The sequence below is a fragment of the Gastrolobium bilobum genome, unplaced genomic scaffold, assembly GCF_033153095.1.
Source record: "Gastrolobium bilobum isolate Gb01-03AN ecotype WA unplaced genomic scaffold, APGP_CSIRO_Gbil_v1 utg6923, whole genome shotgun sequence".
Taxonomy (NCBI): domain Eukaryota; kingdom Viridiplantae; phylum Streptophyta; class Magnoliopsida; order Fabales; family Fabaceae; genus Gastrolobium; species Gastrolobium bilobum.
The window spans coordinates 33,836-53,559 of NW_026896956.1; the positions used below are offsets into that span (position 1 = coordinate 33,836).

The following is a 19,724-nucleotide window of genomic DNA, read 5'->3' on the forward strand; positions in this document are numbered from 1 at the left end:
GCAAGTCGGTAATGTTAATGACATCATAATTGAAAAGAAAAAGTAATTCCGCATTTTAATTAAGCGCAACTTAATACGATATTATGATAACATTACCGGATATATATACGGGGTGTTACAACAGATATGGTCTGAATTTGTCAAATGCATACACAATTGCCAGTAATTCTTTTTCTGTAGTAGCATAATTCTTTTGTGCATCATTTAAGATCTTACTGGCATAGTAAATGACATGCAACAATTTATTCACTCTTTGGCCTAGTACCACTCCTACAGCATAGTCACTGGCATCACACATTAATTCAAATGGTAATGAGAAATCAGGTGCCATCATGATAGGTGCAGTGGTCAACTTTTCTTTTAAAACATGAAATGCATGCAGACCTTCATCATCAAACAGGAACTCTTGGTCCTTGACCAATAACTTGCATAAGGGCTTGGCAATTTTTGAAAAATCTTTTATGAACCGCCTATAAAATCCTGCATGACCAAGAAAACTCCTCACACCCTTAACATTAACAGGTGGAGGAAGTTTCTCTATCACAGAAATTTTTGCCCTATCCACTTCAATTCCATTCCTAGACACCTTGTGTCCAAGAACTATACCTTCGGTCACCATAAAGTGACATTTCTCCCAGTTCAAAACCAAATTACAGTCTTGACATCTTTTTAAGACAGAATCTGAGTTTTTCAAACATACATTAAAATCAGACCCAAATACAGAAAAATCATCCATAAATATTTCTATACATTCCTCTACCATATCAGAGAAAATGGAAAGCATGCACCTTTGGAAAGTGGCAGGAGTATTGCATAAACCGAAAGGCATCCTCCGGTATGCGAATATTCCATATGGACATGTAAAAGCAGTCTTCTCCTGATCCTCTGGTGCCACAGCTATCTGATTGTACCCTGAATAACCATCCAAGAAACAATAGAAAGCATGTCCTGCCAACTTCTCTAGCATCTGATCCAAGAAAGGAAGTGGAAAATGATCCTTCCTGGTTGCCTTATTCAGCCTCCGATAGTCAATACACATTCTCCAACCAGTGATTGTCCTTGTGGGAATCAACTTATTATTCTCATTTTTCACCACAGTCATCCCCCCTTTCTTGGGCACTGTCTGCACAGGACTCACCCAAGCACTGTCTGAAATAGGGTAAATCATCCCAGCATCAAGCAACTTCACAACCTCCTTCCTCACTACCTCCTTCATAGTGGGGTTGAGTCTCCTCTGTGGTTGCCTTACTGGTTTGACCTCTTCTTCCATCAATATTTTATGGGTGCAGAAGGAAGGATTGATACCCTTGAGATCAGAAAATTGCCAACCAATTGCCAGCTTATTCTTCTTAAGTACTTCAATCAACTTTCCTTCTTCCTCATCAGACAACATTGCATTAATGATTGCTGGATATGTTTGATCATCCCCAAGGAACACATACTTCAAATGTGAAGGTAATTCTTTAAGTTCTACCTTAGGTGCTCCTTTTGGAATGTCATCAATCATCTTCTCAAGCTCTTCCACTTTTGGCTCTTCTTGGTAATCTTCTGTACCTTTCTCTTCTTCTGATCTTTCTTCCTCAACTGGGAATTCTTCTTCTTTATTCACTTCTTCCACAACCTCCTGTATCACATCCAATCTAAAACAATCCCCCACATCAACAGGGTGCTTGATAGTTTCAAATACATCAATTGCGACTGTTTCCTCATCCACCCTTAGCAACAACTTTTCTTGTTCAACATCTATCAAAGATCTTGCAGTTGCTAAAAAGGGTCTTCCTAACAATAGAGGACTTTCTGTATCCTCTTCCTCTATGTCAAGAATCACAAAATCCACTGGAAAAATAAACTTGTCTACCTTGACCAAGACATCTTCAACCACACCTTCAGGCCTCTTGATAGATCTATCTGCAAGATGCAAAATAAGATTGGTCTCCTTCAAAGTGTTGATTCCCAAAGCTCTACATACTGTCAACGGCATCAAGTTTATACTGGCTCCCAAATCGCACAATGCCTTTCCCACCTCCACATCTCCTATAGCAATAGAGATACTGAAACTTCCAGGATCTTTCGTTTTTGTTGGAAGCTTCTTCTGGATTAGGGCACTACACTCTGCTGTTAGGGCCACTGTCTCACCATCAGTTAATTTCTTCTTCTTAGTAAGAAGATCCTTCATGAACTTTGCATAGTGAGACATATTTTCCAGTGCTTCAGAAAATGGTATGTTAATTTGTAAATTTTTGAAGATATCCAGAAATCTTGCATAGTGTTGTTTCTGAATCTCTTGCTTCAACCTTTGAGGGTAGGGAACTCTAGCATAGGGAGATAAAATGACTGGCTGTTCTTTCTTGTCAGCCATCTTCTTCTTTTTCCACTTCATCATCTTTTGTGGGGAAGCATTTTTACCAACTTCTACCTCTCCTTCATTCTTATTGTCCTTCCCTTCCTCTTCTTTCTCAATTCCAACTATAACATCTCTAACAACTACTTTCTTCTCACTTTTCTCATTTCTCATCTTCTCTACTTCATCATCAGAGACTACATCTTCAACCACAACCTCTTCTTCATTCTTTTTATTTTCCACATTCTTTTTCACTGGTTGAAGTACCAAACCACTTCTTGTCATAATTGCTTTACAGTGCTCCTTAGGATTCACTAATGTATCACCTGGAAATTTCCCTTGTGGTCTCTCTGATAGCTGTCTTGATAATTGACCAATCTGGGTCTCCAAATTTCTGATTGATGCTTCCTGATTTCTGAAAGAAGTTCCGGTCTCCTGCATGAATGCAGTTGTCTCTTCCCTGAATGAATTAGACCCCTGGATATAATCCTGAGTTGTCTTAGATAACTGAGCAAATGCTTTCTCCCATGTAGCAGGATCACTTGACTGCTCCTTCATATGTGGTGGTGGAGGATGTAATGGTGGGTTCAATTGATGGTTGGAACTATAGCTGAATCCTGGGTGTTAATTCTTGTTCTTCCATGGTGGCACATAAACATTCCTTCCCTGATTGTTGTAGTTCCTTTGATTATTCTGATCATACCACACTCCGTTCACCTCTGCTTGTTCTGGTGATCCCCCATAATCACACTCCTCTGTCACATGGCCTTTGCCACAGATAGCACATACACTCTTGGTTTCCACAGAAGCTACCTTTTGTTAAGAGAGTTGCTTAATAAGGGTATCCAACTGTTGCTGCTGTTGTCTCTGTGTCTGCATCAACTGATCATTCCTTGCCAACAGAGCATCATACCCATCCAACCTGATGATTCCTGTCCTTCTGTCAGCCACTGGGGCATTATCAAATTCCTGAGATGCCAATGACTCAAAGATATCCAAGGCTTCTTGAGGAGTCTTGGTAGTCAATGATCCACCAGCAGTGGCATGCACCAAGGTTCTAGTGTTAGTGGTCATTCCTTGCAGGAAGATTGCTGCTTGTTGCCATGCCTCAATTCCATGCTGTGGACATTTCCTCAACAAAGTCTTGAATCTCTCCCAAGCCTCATAAATGGATTCTGACTCTTTCTGCTTAAAGCTTGTAATCTCATCCTTCAACTTGGCCCTCTTGGATGCTGAGAAAAACCTGCAAGAACTTGGTTTGCAAATCATCCCAAGTTGTTATACTTCCTTGTGGCAATGATTGCAGCCATCTCCTTGCATCATCCGTCAGTGAATGAGTGAATAGTCTCAACAGAATTGCATCTCTTGTGACACCATTTATCTTCACAGTATCACTCAACAACAGAAAGTTCTCTATGTGCAAGTAAGGGTCCTCTGCACTGGTTCCAGCAAACTGATCCTTCTGCACCAAATGTATCAAAGCAGGCTTCAATTCAAAGTTGTTGGGCTCCACTGTTGGGCGCACAACACTCCCAATTGGAGGAATCACTGTAGGAGTTATGTACTCTCCCAGTGTCCTCTGTGGTGGTGGTGGTGGTCTGTGATTCTCTGCCATTATCTCTTCCTGATTAACCGTACTGGATTTACCAATTTCTTGCAACTGTCTCCTTTGCCTGGCTGCCCTTTTGTGCTTCCTCAATGTCCTTTCTAATTCTGGATCATACAACAACAAATTCGGATTAAGTGTACCTCGCATATACCAGAATCAAAATTGACCAGAAACTTAACATAAACTAAAATACTGAAAATAAAAGGATTCAATCTCAGAATTCTATGGTATCAGTTAGTGTTGAAAAACAAATTCCCTGGCAACGGCGCTAAAAACTTGTTGGACGTTTAGCAAGTGCACTAGTCGTACAAGTAATAAAATGATGAGTAAAGATTGTTCCCACGAGGAATTGTGTTCAAGCACCAATAAACCATAGAAAACTAATTTGAATCAGATAAGAATTTGTAAAAGTCATGAATAATTTGTCACCAGAAAATTGATTGTAAGTAATTTGACACAAAATAAATATGGATTAAGAATTAATAAAACAACAAGTAGTCAGAAAACAACTTTCCTCCATAATAACCCATGTAAAAACTGATTATATGATGAATTCTTTTCCATGCGATGTTAATCAACCTTTTACTTATCATCAAGATGTAATCTCTTACTACCCTGATAGATACATTAATCAGAAACCCCAATCCCTTGGTGATCTCTTTCTTAATACATGCATGACATACTAAAGTCTTAAGATTACATCAGAACTCTAGCATCAATCCCTTGAGTACTAGAATTCTGATGTTGAGATTATCAGATACAGAAGTCATATAAACATCCCTGTTCTACACTACTTCCTTGATAGAAATAATTAAATCAGAAAATCTCAAATCAACACATGAAAAATACTTCATCATATTAATCAGATCAACATAATATTATCATGGATTTCTATTGCATTCAGACTACAAAGACTCTACTCAGACATGACTAAGGAATAGACAAGAGAAGAAGAATCAAACTTCATTTCCATGTTGAAAGTCTTCAATCTCCAAACTATTACAAAGAAATCCTACTACAAACACTAAGAGAATTTAGAGAGAAGTCAGACTAAAGTTTAAGAGAGATAGAGAATATATCAGATCCAGAGATCAGAGATCCTTTTCTAAGTGTGAAGGCTTTGCCTTTTATAGTGTTACAATTAAAAACAGAAAACTGATGTGGGCGCTAAAACGTCCATAAGTGACCGTTTTAGCGTCCATGCTTTACGTATGCTCAACTGCTTTTAACTGACTCCAACGCCAAAACGTTAAGAAATGACCGTTTTAGCGTCCAAACTTGGTGAATGCTCAACTGACTTTAACTGACTCCAACGCTAAAACTCTTGATTTGGACGTTTTAGCGGTGGAGACCAGAGTCCTTTTTCCACTTCAGGGCGCTAAAACATTTATTGCAGGCCGTTTTAGCACCCAAGACCAGCAATTTTCCATCTTCTAAGTGCAGCAACGCGCTAAAACGCTCTGTGTGGGCGTTTTAGCGCTCATCACCAGCAAGTTTTGGCCTCTTCCTGTAGCAGGGCGCTAAAACGCTTAGTGTGGACGTTTTAGCGCTCAACACTTAGGCAATTTTTTCTCCTCTTGAGCTCCAGAATCTCCTTCCTTCTCCAGTTTCCTTTCAAGCTTGCTTTTCCTACAAAAATCATACAAATTTCCAATAAAGCTCTTGAACTTGTAATTGAGGACATCTTAGGACATTGACCTTGTATTTCATCATTTAATCACACAATTTGATCCTAATTCCTGCTAAAAACCATGATGAACTAAGGGTTCATCAGTGCACCTTCCAATTTCTGGTCACCAATTCTCGGATGCTTCTTACCAAAGAAAAAGATGGGCGTGTTTCACTACAACCATTTCTAATGAGATGTTGAGCCACCAATGAGTCCCCTTCCAACCAAATAAATTTGAATCCTTTGTCCCAACTGAGATTTAGGCCAACTAAACAAGCCCATAGTTCAGCATTAAGAACGTTTCCACACCCTAAATTCTTGTAGAAACCCACAATCCAATTTCCTGTTGAATCCCTTATAACCCCTCCACAACCAGATTGCATAGGACTTGAGGAGCTTGCCCCATCAACGTTTAGTTTCATCCAATTATCAGGAGGCCTTGTCCACATAATGAACTTCTTCGAACGAGCTGACACTTGTAAGCCTGACATGCTCAACATTTTATTTGCATGGCTGATGTTTCCACAATACCTAAGCGCAGCCCTGTAGATACTATAACTAGTGTGAGTCGCTCCTTGGAACACCTGTTCATTTCTTGTTCGCCGCAGAAACCAAGTTGTGATACCAAACAATAAAGACCAGCTTATTTCCTCATTCCAAGAACAATAATCTGATAAATTTGTCTGAAGCCAGACATCAATAGGCATACAAACAAACTTATCCCATCTATCCGGTCTCACTAAGATACGCCAGACTTCTAGAGCATAATGGAAGTCTCTAACTGCATGTATCTTTGTCTCGTTTGCAAAGTTACACCTGGGACATACCTCTGAAGTAGTTAGATGACGTTCATAGCGCCTAGAATTTGTCATTAGTTTTTCACTCCTAAGAAGCTAAAGAAAAGTGCGAACACGCTTTGGTCCATCCCACTTCTAGATATGATTCCATTGGTTTGAATTCCCTGCAACAACATTACTGGTAATAACTCTATAGGCCGACTTAATCGAGAATAAACCATCAGAGGATTCAACCCATATAACTCGGTCTTGAAGACCCATTATCAAAGGAGGAATGACATTTGCAATTTGAGCCAAAACATGGCCAGGAATGAATTACTGAAGAGAGTCCCAATTCCAACCCCCAGTATCCATGACGTAGTCTGCTATTGAACAATTCACCAAATTCGAAAGAGTTGTGTTTGGGACATAGATGCTAAGCGGACCATGATTCGGGAGCCATGAATCAGACCAGAACCGAGTCTGCCTACCATCACCCACTAGTACACGACTATGGGCCAATCCCAGATCCCAACACTTAACAATTCCTTTCCAGAGATTGGAGCAGCTCCTAGGCATATGAATGTGAGGAAGTAAACCCTCTTCCACGTTATATTTGCTCTTCAGAACCCTTACCCACAAAGCATTACACGATTTCAACTAAATGGGTCCATTTTGAATTTCTTAGTGACCACGAATAGCTTTTTATTTGCTAGGGACTAAAGCGGGCATCGTAAAATTTGCTGAGACCTAAAATGATATTTACTCTATAAAAAATTATGGGTCCACCACTGAATGGAAGTATCATCTCATAGGTAGTGGTTACAGGATGGTCAAATCTTTCGAGTTAGGACTCAAAAGGGGAGAAAAGTGTGTAGGCACTATATCTTATTTCAAAATGCATGACGATTCAAGTGACTAAATTGGGTATATATATGGATCAAACATGACTGTAAGTCTTCTTAGACTCTTCTAATATGTTAAAGACCAAAAATCTTTTAAGTAATAAGAGTATAACCCAACAATCTCTCATTTGATCTTGATACAAAACTAAATCTAAAATTTAAGATCATGTAACTCATTAGTTATCGTCAACTGAAAATTTTCTCACTCATTTTCTTAAGCTAGCTTGAGGATTTTCTATTTATTATTAATTAAAGCTTTTTATGACAACAAAATAATGATCATCTCATTCGGTGCTTCTCTATTAAAAATCCGAAGTTGAATTTCAAGATTAATAATATTGCTAACATAAATATATATTCATCTTTTATAAAATGTCGATAATTGATTGATAAATTTTTCGTCAACCAATGAATTATTTATTCTTGTGAATTTAATTGTTTATCTAATTGATCATATGTATTGACCAATATTTTTAATATTCAAGTATTAATATATATCAAAAGAATATTTCATACAAATTTCATATTATTTATTTAATAAATATACGTAATTAAATAATCTCATTTCCAAAATATTGAATCACTATCAATAAATCGGACATCATTTATTGATAAATCAAAGAATAATGACCATTTATAATAAATTCGGCATTAAGAGTATTATCATAACTATACCTTATGTCATCTCTTGGGCAAGGTTGTTATGTAATGATAGATATTATACCTATTAGTCGAATTTCTGAGTACAAGACATGAAGCTTGGTTGTGAATTCGACGTGGGGATAAATGCTTATAAAAGACACTCCAATTATCAATTGAACAACGATACCGAAGTGGTAGTATGGTATTATGTTGATAGTCATGCATAAATTTAGGTTGTTCTATTATACAAACTGATGTGTTAAGACTTCCTTTATGCAACCTCTTTCTTATTACATTAGTTTATAGGATGCATGTAACACATAGACAAGTCAAGGTCAACTCAAGATCTCCATGCAAATTTTGATTTAATTATTTTTCTGCCTATCTTTGCTTACCATACTATACTAAAACATCATTCGGTTAGAATCTTAAATAGCATTTATATTTCTTTATCTTTTTGAGATTCTGATCTAACTGTGTTGGAAAGTGGTAGGTAAAGGTAGGCAGAAAAAGTAGTAAGTAGAATATCTTATCTCCTTTTTTAGTAATTAATTTATAAATAATTATAATTAATTTGTACTTAAATAATGAATTAATAATGTAAACAATTATATCAAGATTATACTTTATTTAATGAATCATAAATAAGTTGTGCTGCTTCTGCTTGCTTTGTGTGTGATGGAGCTTATATATAATGGTGAATTAAGAATAAGGGATTTGAATTTGAAAATGGAGTAGTTGGCATTTAATACCATAATTACACTTTGATTAATGAGTTATAAATAGGTAGTTATCATTTATTATCGTCCTGCCTCGGACCACACATTTAAGTGGTCAAATTAAAAAGTATACCTCTTGTACGACTTTGTTAGTTTTTTCTTTTTTTGAAATATTTAAATTTTACTATTAGTCCGATTCGGAACGGTTTTAATTAAAATTTTTAAACCTGTTCAAAGATGATACTGAATAATATTGAATACATGCTCTAACTTCAACTGCTCAATTTTTTAACACCAACTGAATTATCAGTATTTGATTATTTTGTTAATCCTTGTGTAATAGACAAAATATCTACGAAACATTATCAATTTGCCTGGTTAACTAAATGTGAGAAAGCGAGGTTGCGGGCCTGGACCTGCTGTGTGTGGTCTATGAATTTTGAAGTGTGTATTATCATATGGTTGATATTTCTTAGACCATTATCTTATCGGATTAGTACTAGCGGTGGTTGGGTCATTCAAAACACAGATTTCATGGAAATCGTGGTGGCTTGGTTGGTTGATGCATCATTCACACTGCCTCCCATGCCTAGAATCCTTTTCTTAAAAGCCTATATCTATTCTATTTTATTAATTATAATAGGTTAAATTTGACCTAATATAAACTAAGTCATATATTTCTGTAGGCCAACCTAATTCATTTACATCTCAGCCTCTTATAGAGGCGTTAGTCCATATGACACCTTATCATAAAGCATGACATCAACTAGTGTCCCTCCATTAAAAAAAATCACCCAATAAGTTTTATTGTATTTTTTTGATAAATACCTAGGCTATATTTATTTACTTCATAAACAAATATCTAGGGTATATTATCTGCAATATCTGAAGGACATTAATTTAATCATTCAGGATTTCATATCTTTCCTATCGTGGTGAACAAAATTAAGCTCAATAAAAATAAAATGGTGTACCTATGATTAACCATTCAACTTGAACAAAATTGTGATGCTCCTGATCCAAGATCTTGAATAGGCGATTGGCCATGTGTTTTTTTTCTTCTTTTTTCTGTCTTTATGCTACAAGATCTGGCAAGACAGACATAAAATAGAACAAATAAACATTTTTAATTAAAAAAAACTGAAATACTTATTATTTAAGGGAGGTTGCATCCGATTACCACGTTATTATATGAGGTAAAATCCTTTGACATTAGTGTCAAATTTTAAATTTGATACCTCATCTGAGAGCCATTAGATAAAAAAAGATCAATGGTGTCATATATTTGCAAATCAGAGTTGTTGATCTTTTTTGATCTAACGGCTCTCAGATGAGGTGTCAAATTTAAAATTTGAGACTGGTGTCAAAAAATCATGCCTCTTACTATATATATATATATATATATGCGAATTAAAATTAGTAAATTACTATTTGGATGCCAAAGAATCGATGTATTACAACTAGAATATAAAAGCAAATGTGACAAAACAAGATATTAATATTTATATTAAACAATTGAAATATTAATTCGAGATAACTTGGTACATTTTTTCAGTCGGAACAACAAAGATTATATAATTTATATCAGTGTTACTGAACTCAGGGTGATCAATTGGTAGAGATACAGAGAATATGTATTAAATATAATAATAGAAGCATTATTTATGATCAACGGTGGCCCAATTTCCTATTGAACTAATCAGATCGACTGGTCTGATCTAATTTTAATAACACTTAATTATATATAATTTCATTGTAATTTCTCACCAAAATTAATAATTTATTTTGAGTGTATAATGGAGAAAGCTTCTCTTAAGTCTAAACTTTTTTTCAAAAAAAGAAACGGAATCAATTAATACGTGCAAAAACTTTTTATTTGAAATTTTCTGAATTACATAATAAATTAATTTTAAATAATGTTATTTTTATGAAGTTAGCAGAGTCATATGACTCGATTTTAAAACTATGAAAATTGATTTTATTTTATTTTTTATGATATTTACTTGTGTAAATGAAATTTAAAGAATAAAAAATATTTCAATTTATTTTGGCATGTTGGATAATTTTTTAATATATTATGTAATTTTGCTTCTGTTTTTGCAATTTAAAAAATAATGAATTTAGATCACAATTAACAAAAAAAATATTTGATACAAATATATTTATCCATAAAATTGATAATTAATATTCAATTAAATAATTACAAAATAACCTGACATTCACATTTCACTATTAGTATTTTTTGGATTTTAATATTAGTATTTATTCAGGTCACAATGCATAGACAATAATTTAATGATTAATTCTTCATTGTCAACGATACTTTTTGTGGCAAAAAAATATTAGAAAAGAGATAAATACGTAAATATTTTCATCACGTAACGTCACAGAGAAAAAATATTAGTAATCCAAGTTAAAACCCATAATTTAAGTCGTTCCAACTTCCAGGGTAATGGGTTGGGTTGAATGTATGAGAGTCACAACTAAAACAACCTTATCCCAAAAATTCATTTTATTTTTTTTAAAAAAAAGTTAATGGCTTTAATATTTTTTATGTTATAGAAGATAAAATTATTTCTTACACGTATATAAAAATATGTGAAAATAATATTTTCTTTTCTTTCTTTTCTGTTAGAACATGAAAAAATATTAAACCCATCAACAAAGTTTGATACAGTTGATAAATAGGTGAGTCCCTTAAATATACTGATAGAAATGTAATCCTAAGTGTGTATATGAAAAAATATTTGTTGGTAGAAATAAAATTCACTTCAAGTAATTTTTATATCTCAAAAGAGTTAGTCGAAATATTAAACTCAGTTAACATCAACTAACAATACTATCCACTCTTATACTAAAATATCTCCTATTTCCTGTAACCTTGGTTTCGTGACCGTATGCCACGTACCCATGACTCGCAACATCCAGTTCCCATTTATTACCATATAGCAATAGCATTGTCATGGTACCATATCATCATTTCCCTGCTTCAAAATACACCAAGGAGGCGTTTGGTACGCGGTATTTGGCCGGATTCTCGGGAAACTGAATTTTTCTAAATTTTAAATTTTCAAATATTATCGTAAACTGAATGTAAAAATCATATTTTTAAAAATTGAGATTCCCGGACAAATAAAAATTTCTCCTGTACCAAATTCCCCCTAAATTCTTCACACTTCTTTTGAGTAGATTTTTTATGTAAGGGGAGTAAGTATTCTCTTAACAAAAAATAAAAAAAATATGAAAGAAAATAATCATAAAATAAAAATGTGTTTTTTTATATTTAGCAAAGGTAAATCGAGTTTGCATACCCGAAAATATTTTCCACTTCTTTATATGTTTAAATAACGACGGTGTCTAAGTGAGTTCAGTAACATTCGAAGAAGACAACACCATAATCTGAGGAAGGCGACGATGACACTGACAAGTTTTATATTATTAAAATATTGAAAGACACGTGGCCCCTACGTTAACACTAGTCTTCACTCTTCTTCCTTCAATTTGATTCTCTTCCAACTCTTCAAGTTTATGATCATTTCCAAGTTTCAACTACTTTTGTTTCCATTCTTATCTTTGCACAAAGCGACCAAGCAACAACGTCTTACACTTACACGCATGTCAAAAAAAAAAAAAAAAGACACAATAAACTGATAAAGCTAACTCATTAGGCATTGTCGTGCAAGGTTGTTTTGTTTGTCCTAAGAAAGCAACTCCATTTAAGGTTTTTTTATTAATGTTAATTTTCTTTTGTTATAACTGTTTCCTGAAGTCATTTTTGTCATTTCCTTCCAAGATAAGTGTGTTAAGGAAAAACCTGTGCCTTTAAATACAAGAAGCAAAAACAAAGTGTGAATCATTTCCTTCTTGTTTTGGTTCGTTCTCTATGCTTTTGAAAACCCAAAAAGGCAATGAAAGCAACGCAGATTCTGTTCGTTTTGCTTTGGTTCCTCAGCATTTATACACAAGCTTCGTTTTGCGCCAATGTTACCTACGACCACAGAGCATTGGTCATCGATGGCAAGCACCGTGTCTTAATCTCTGGTTCAATTCATTACCCTCGGAGTACTCCAGAGGTCTCTCTCTCTCTCTCTCTCTCTCTCTCTCTGTGTGTGTGTGTGTGTGTGTATACACAATCCTTCACTTTGTATTTGAAGTTTGAACTTAACAATGGTAGTGTTTGTTGTTTTAGATGTGGCCAGATCTTATTCAGAAATCCAAAGATGGAGGACTTGATGTGATTGAGACCTATGTTTTCTGGAACTTACATGAACCAGTTCGAGGCCAGGTTCTCTTCTCTTCTGTCACCATTTTCATAATGTTCTTTTCCTTCACTCTCTATTGCATTGCATTCTGTGAGTTTTTAAACTTAGTGAGCAATCAAGCTCGCACGCTATATATATCAGAGGGTCCCAAAAAAAAGAAGGGTATGCAGCTTTTCACTAATCAGAAGTAGGAAAATATTAAAAGATCATTCTTTCTTTCACACGTTTTTCAGAGTTAATATGAACAGTATAGTTAAAATTTAAAAAATCGTGAGATTGGGAAGAGTTGTTCTCAATTTCAATCAAAAGACATAAATAGGAAACGATGTATAGTTGGTGTCAATTGTCATATTATCAAATCAATGATGGATTATATGCTTTGGCTTGCAGTATAATTTTGAAGGAAGGGGTGATTTGGTGAAATTTGTGAAGGCAGTAGCAGCTGCAGGTCTATATGTGCATCTCCGGATTGGTCCATACGCATGTGCTGAATGGAACTATGGGTACAATTGGATCTTTTCTATGTATCTTTTAACACGAAGGTTGGTATCTAATCCTTGGCTTTAACTTTTCTGAACAGTGGTTTCCCTCTTTGGCTGCATTTTATTCCTGGAATTCAGTTCAGAACTGATAATGAACCGTTCAAGGTAATCCTTCCTTGCCTTTCTCTATGCCTCATCATCATGTTACACATACTTCTTGCTATTTTTTGAAGTTGAACTGTCTTCAGGCAGAAATGCAGCGATTCACTGCTAAGATTGTGGATATGATGAAGCAAGAGAACCTCTATGCGTCACAGGGAGGACCAATTATTTTGTCTCAGGTTTTTCTTAAAATTTTATTAAACAATGTTTCTTTCTTGAGATATTATGGCATCTAGATATGGAAGCATAGTTATTGTTACATTTTTTTGAAATATGAAAATATTAATTATTGTTTTCTAATGCTAGATTGAAAATGAGTATGGGAACATTGATGGGCCATATGGTCCTGCTGCTAAATCCTACATCAAATGGGCAGCATCAATGGCAATATCTCTTGATACTGGGGTTCCCTGGGTCATGTGTCAGCAAGCAGATGCTCCTGATCCAATTGTAAGTTTTCTCCTTTTATCTGTCCACATAAAGTGTTATTCAGTTTATGTTTTACTCCATTGTCTAGCCTATCTTCCTGAATAGAGCAATATTACTATGCTGATGTCTGCAAATCATCCTACTTGATTGTTAATTTCATAATGTGTTACATTAATTTCTCACAGATTAACACATGCAATGGATTTTACTGCGATCAATTCACACCAAACTCTAACAAAAAACCAAAAATGTGGACTGAGAATTGGAGTGGATGGTTAGCGTCCTTTTCTCTTTAAGTCATTTATTTATTTGAATGGCATACTCAAAATTCGATCTGATGATTGACTATCTCCTTTTGGATTCTTTGAAACCTCAGGTTTCTTTCATTTGGTGGTGCTGTGCCTTACAGACCTGTGGAAGATCTTGCATTTGCTGTAGCACGTTTTTACCAGCGAGGTGGAACTTTTCAAAATTACTATATGGTAATGGAACCTTTCATGTTGTTTAAGCTCAAAATTAACTATGTAAGATAGGAAACGAGCTGATACCACAACTTTCTTGCTTGTTTGCTCTGAAACAGTATCATGGAGGGACCAACTTTGACCGGAGTTCTGGTGGACCTTTCATTTCTACTAGTTATGATTATGATGCACCAATTGATGAGTATGGTATGCAGTCTTTCAACTTTCAAATTGTCTATTTGTTTACAATGCTGTAGAATTATATAAACTAGTCAAACTTGCTTCCATATGCAGTCAAGATAAGTAAAGAGTATTGCAACTCGACATTATATGCTTATTTGATATGTAGAAGACAAAAAAATTATAATGAACAATATTGCGTGTGCTTTGGTTTAAATATCTAAATTGCATGATGCAGGAATTATTAGACAGCCTAAGTGGGGCCACCTTAAAGATGTGCATAAGGCCATAAAGCTTTGTGAAGAAGCACTGATAGCTACTGATCCAACAATTACATCTCCTGGTCCAAATCTAGAGGTAATAAGTGGTCTTTCTAAATTTTGGTTAGCATTTATGGATTAACTTTCTCATATTTTATCAAATTTGAAGCTTCTGTCCCTTAAAGTGCCTTGTGTGCGCGAAATTTTGGAATAATTACCTATTGGTCCACTGGATCATTGTCAATTTCTTATAGGTTTCTCTGTTTCTTGCTTCCTTCTCAATTTTATGAGTGTTGCTTTTAAGTTTTAATTGATTGTGGAAAAATACTGCTGATGCTAGTCTTTTGTTTATAGCAAATCCTTGTTATGAAGTCTAAGTCTCTTCTCTGAACATAATATATGTCGTTTAGTGAACTATCTCAAAAGCTTAAGTTGTTGGAGAAAGGAAAATGAATAGTTAAGGACAAGGATCAAAGTCCTAATCACTTGGTTAAGGAGGCTCTTATACCGTGTCTAGAACTAATTATCCTAAAAGCTAAAATTGTTAAGTGAAAGCATATGAATAGTTTTATTATATCTCTTTAACATTTACTATTCAATCCCAGGCTGCAGTTTACAAGACAGGAGCTGTATGTGTTGCCTTCCTTGCCAACATCGCCTCGTCTGATGCAACGGTAACCTTTAACGGCAATTCATATCACTTGCCTGGATGGTCTGTGAGCATCTTACCAGACTGCAAGAATGTAGTGCTTAATACTGCAAAGGTTTGCCTCATCAGCTTCCCAATCAAAATAGATAGTTAAAGTGACTGAAGTTACTTTTAATAGTGCATGTGATAAATCTAACCGTAGTCGAGATCTTTTCTTTTATTTTATAGTCCAAAAAGTAGCATAAACCAATGTTATATTTTTTTATGGCAGATTAATTCTGCATCTATGATTTCAAGCTTCACAACTGAATCTTTAAAAGAAGAGGTTGGTTCTTTGGAAGATTCTAGCTCAGGGTGGAGTTGGATTAGTGAACCTATTGGTATTTCAAAGAATGATTCATTCTCAAAATTTGGATTACTAGAGCAAATAAATACGACAGCTGATAGAAGCGATTATTTGTGGTACTCATTAAGGTATATAGGACTCCAAGGTTGAGAAAGCTTTCTTCAATTCTTCTGACCTGCAATTATCTTCCCCGTGATAACACTTTTCATGATTTTTTTTTTTATTCTGAAGCATTGATCTTAAAGATGATGCTGGAGCTCAAACTGTCCTTCACATTGAATCCCTTGGTCATGCCCTTCATGCTTTCGTTAATGGGAAGCTTGCAGGTAAATAAAATTGAAAGCAATGACAACTGATGATATGTCTTGATAACCCTATGTCTATGAGTTATACATGTCATTCCTAAATATTCGTTTAGGTTTTTTGGTTTCACTATATTTTGGATGCCCCTATATGTTCTTTTTTAAAGTCCTTGGCATTGTTTTATTTTTAAGGCCTGAAAAAGAAAAAAGCATGTCCGTTCCCCCACCCTATCTCTCTCAGGCTCTTTGATGCCTTTTTATTTGAAAATGCTGCAAAATGAAGTTAGACTTTGAAGAGGAGTAAAGAAACCTTTGTCTTGGCTTTCATTGTAATGAAGCAAAATTTAAGCATATGTTTGGTTGTCATTATGATTGGTCCAAGTTGGATTTCCACCCTAAAGCAACTCTGGGCTCTGATGGGCAAACACTATTAAGTTGTCAGAAGTGAAATAATTAAGGTTTATGGTGTCTCTATGAGACTCTATCTTGCCACAGACGATACATCATTGACCTGAAAACATAATATTCATGCTGCAGATCAAAATACCAAATTTCAACTTTCACGTAAGTATGCAGCATTAAACATTTAAATCTATACAACCTAGATCAAATCACTCAAATAAGCATAACACTGGGTACTCAGTAAGAAGTTCCCTGAGTCAACTACTCACCAGTTTTATCAGAAGCAGTTGAAAAACTATCACCAAATTCTAGGTTCATTAAATATTCAAAAGAGGAATTTAAACATAATGGTTATTTTTTGCATTTCTTAGCAAGCAAAACTTGATCTCTTTAAGGAAGTAGGAAAATAAAATCAAGGTTGATTTGAAATAAAGATCAATCAATTGTTCATGGTTTTTCCTTCCTAAAATGTTCAGTTCCTTCTTTCTTTCAATTAAATATTTCATTAATTATCTATTAATACTTATCTGTGATATTACCGAGAACTTTTTCAGGGAGTGGAACAGGCAACAGTGGCAATGCTAAGGTCAATGTGGACATCCCCATCACAGTTGTGGCAGGAAAAAACACAATTGATCTCCTGAGTTTAACTGTGGGACTTCAGGTTCATCTTTTCTGATCATAATACATATAAGCATTTAGGGCAGAGTCAATTTTTGTTTGTACTATGCATTGGCTTGTTATTTCCTCCCCACAAGGATTACAATCAATACCTCTTGTATTTTGATAATTAACATGGTATCAGAGCTTGAGTGACTACAAGGTCACAAGTTCGATCCTCACCGCCCCCCACTTTAAAGTGGAATTAAAAATAAAAAAATAGCACAAAAGGTAAACCAAAAATTGTGCCTGTGCAATATCCACGCTTCTAGCTCAAAGGTGGTGTGTTAGAGAAGAATATAAATCATTAAAAAAGTCATCACCCAATACCTTAAGGTTTTGGATTGAAGTGGTTCTTTAACAACTTTATCATCAAGTCATTTCTCATTACTACATCAGCTAATGTGAACCTTATACACATCAGAACTATGGATCTTTTTTTGACACATGGGGTGCGGGGATCACTGGCCCAGTGATATTGAAAGGTTTGAAGAATGGCAGTACTATTGATCTCTCCTCCCAGCAATGGACATATCAGGTTAGTCTCAACTTAAAGCCTGTTATTTTATTTCTGAAGAGATACAACTCAAATAAATTGGATTCCATTTTTCCTTTTAGATTGATGTCATAGAATACAACCTGTATTTCTCTGAATGCAGGTTGGCCTTAAAGGTGAAGACTTAGGTCTGTCTAGTGGAAGTATTGGACAATGGAATTCACAATCTACCTTACCTAAGAATCAACCATTGACTTGGTACAAGGTAATTTTTATAAGAATATAGCATATATTAAAATTCTCAAGTTTTTCTTAATTGTGCTCTCATTATTATGACTGCATAAGCAGACAAAGTCTCCTTGCACCTATTTGGTTCACTTGGTTTTATGTTATGATATGGAATGTCCAAAGCTGTGGCCCAATCTAGTCTGAACCTAGTAGTATACATGTATATACTTTGTATAGAAAAGTTTTGGACTTTATGACACTCAAATAGCTTAATATGACTTCAGTTATTACTTATCCAGTGGTAATACGCATTTAAATGCTTCACCTCCTCCTGGCCCCTTCTTCTGTTATGACTCTTTCTTCTTTATAGTTTTACTTAGCTGTGTTTGCATATGATATATTTACAATGGCATACTTCAAAGAAAATTAAGGGAATGCTACTATAGGACAAATAATCTTGCTACTAACTTGTGTTAATACATGTTGTGTTAGACAAACTTTGTTGCTCCCTCCGGCAGTAACCCAGTTGCAATTGATTTCATTGGGATGGGAAAAGGTGTGGCTTGGGTGAATGGACAGAGCATTGGGCGATACTGGCCTACATATGTCTCTTCAAATGGTGGTTGTACCGACTCATGCAATTATAGAGGGTCTTATAGTTCATCCAAATGTCTCAAGAACTGTGGAAAACCATCACAGACATTGTAAGTGTTAGATAATCATAGATGAGAGAAGTTGAAAATAGTCCTGTTAGATACTCATTTTGAGTCACTAATCCTGCAGATACCATGTACCACGATCATGGTTGCAACTAGATAGCAACACTCTTGTATTGTTTGAGGAAAGTGGAGGCGACCCTACACAAATCTCTTTTGCTACAAAACAGATAGGAAGTGTGTGTTCACATGTATCTGAATCTCACCCTCCACCTGTAGACATGTGGAATTCAGATACAGAAGCAGGAAGAAGAATAGGACCTGTATTATCACTCGAGTGCCCTTATCCTAATCAGGTGATCTCTTCCATTAACTTTGCAAGTTTTGGAACCCCTCATGGGACTTGTGGGAAGTTCAACCATGGACGCTGCAGCAGCAATAGTGCTCTATCCATTGTGCAAAAGGTTTTATCTAGATTCCTCTTTCAATAAGTTCATATGCCTTTTGTCTAGTTACTTAGATCTTTTTCATTTTGGATTAGACTGACACTAATGAGTTTTAACAGGCCTGCATTGGATCAAGCAGTTGTAGTATTGGAGTATCAATTCATACATTTGGAGATCCATGTAAAGGATTGACAAAGAGTTTAGCTGTTGAAGCTGCTTGTACGTAGACATGCATGTTGCTTCAAACCTTACTACTTTCTAGGTAGGACTTGGCTGACTAGCACTCCACAAATGTATTAGACTCGTAGTTGAAGATGATTCCTGATAAGCCAAAGTAAAATGGTATTCTAGTAGTAAACCAGTTAAAAAAATGTAAAACAAAACAGTGTGTAGTTACTTGCAAGTTGCAATAAAGAAGATGGAAAAGTCTTGCTGATACATGATGTTAGATTTGTGGTATTTTACTATTTTTCACTCGAAAGAATTGTTTCTAATTCACAAGACAAAAGTTGTTCTCAAATATCAATGTGAGAAATTTAGGCAATGAACAATTAGGCTGTTTCTGATATAAGTTGGGTTATAATGAAAAGTTTTCCAAAACAAAACTAAGGTTGTTTATATCTTTTGCGCATGTAATCGCTA

General features: G+C 35.2%; 1 protein-coding gene and 1 non-coding gene across 2 annotated transcripts; both read left to right on the forward strand.

Moving 5' to 3' along the window:
- Positions 1 to 3,452: 3,452 nt before the first annotated feature.
- LOC133302979 (small nucleolar RNA R71) lies at positions 3,453 to 3,559 on the forward strand. The gene has a single exon (XR_009750413.1). It is a non-coding gene; the product is annotated as a small nucleolar RNA R71 (small nucleolar RNA).
- Positions 3,560 to 12,215: 8,656 nt separating this feature from the next.
- LOC133302969 (beta-galactosidase 8-like) lies at positions 12,216 to 19,494 on the forward strand. The gene is made up of 19 exons (XM_061502793.1): positions 12,216 to 12,734; positions 12,851 to 12,946; positions 13,314 to 13,426; positions 13,504 to 13,570; positions 13,654 to 13,746; positions 13,874 to 14,017; positions 14,182 to 14,270; positions 14,373 to 14,478; positions 14,577 to 14,664; positions 14,876 to 14,994; positions 15,503 to 15,661; positions 15,818 to 16,020; positions 16,124 to 16,218; positions 17,151 to 17,260; positions 17,681 to 17,794; positions 17,916 to 18,017; positions 18,473 to 18,684; positions 18,764 to 19,100; positions 19,202 to 19,494. The coding sequence occupies exons 1-19, from the start codon at positions 12,570 to 12,572 to the stop codon at positions 19,307 to 19,309; spliced, it is 2,520 nt and encodes an 839-aa protein (XP_061358777.1). The 5' UTR covers positions 12,216 to 12,569; the 3' UTR covers positions 19,310 to 19,494.
- Positions 19,495 to 19,724: the final 230 nt, after the last annotated feature.

Bases quoted from the DNA above. Each gene is read 5' to 3' on its own strand.
- LOC133302969 (XM_061502793.1), top strand. From the start codon at position 12,570: ATGAAAGCAACGCAGATTCTGTTCGTTTTGCTTTGGTTCCTCAGCATT. The intron at 14,479-14,576 runs GTAATGGAACCT...GCTCTGAAACAG, and splicing joins CTTTTCAAAATTACTATATG to TATCATGGAGGGACCAACTT. The intron at 17,261-17,680 runs GTTCATCTTTTC...TATACACATCAG, and splicing joins GTTTAACTGTGGGACTTCAG to AACTATGGATCTTTTTTTGA.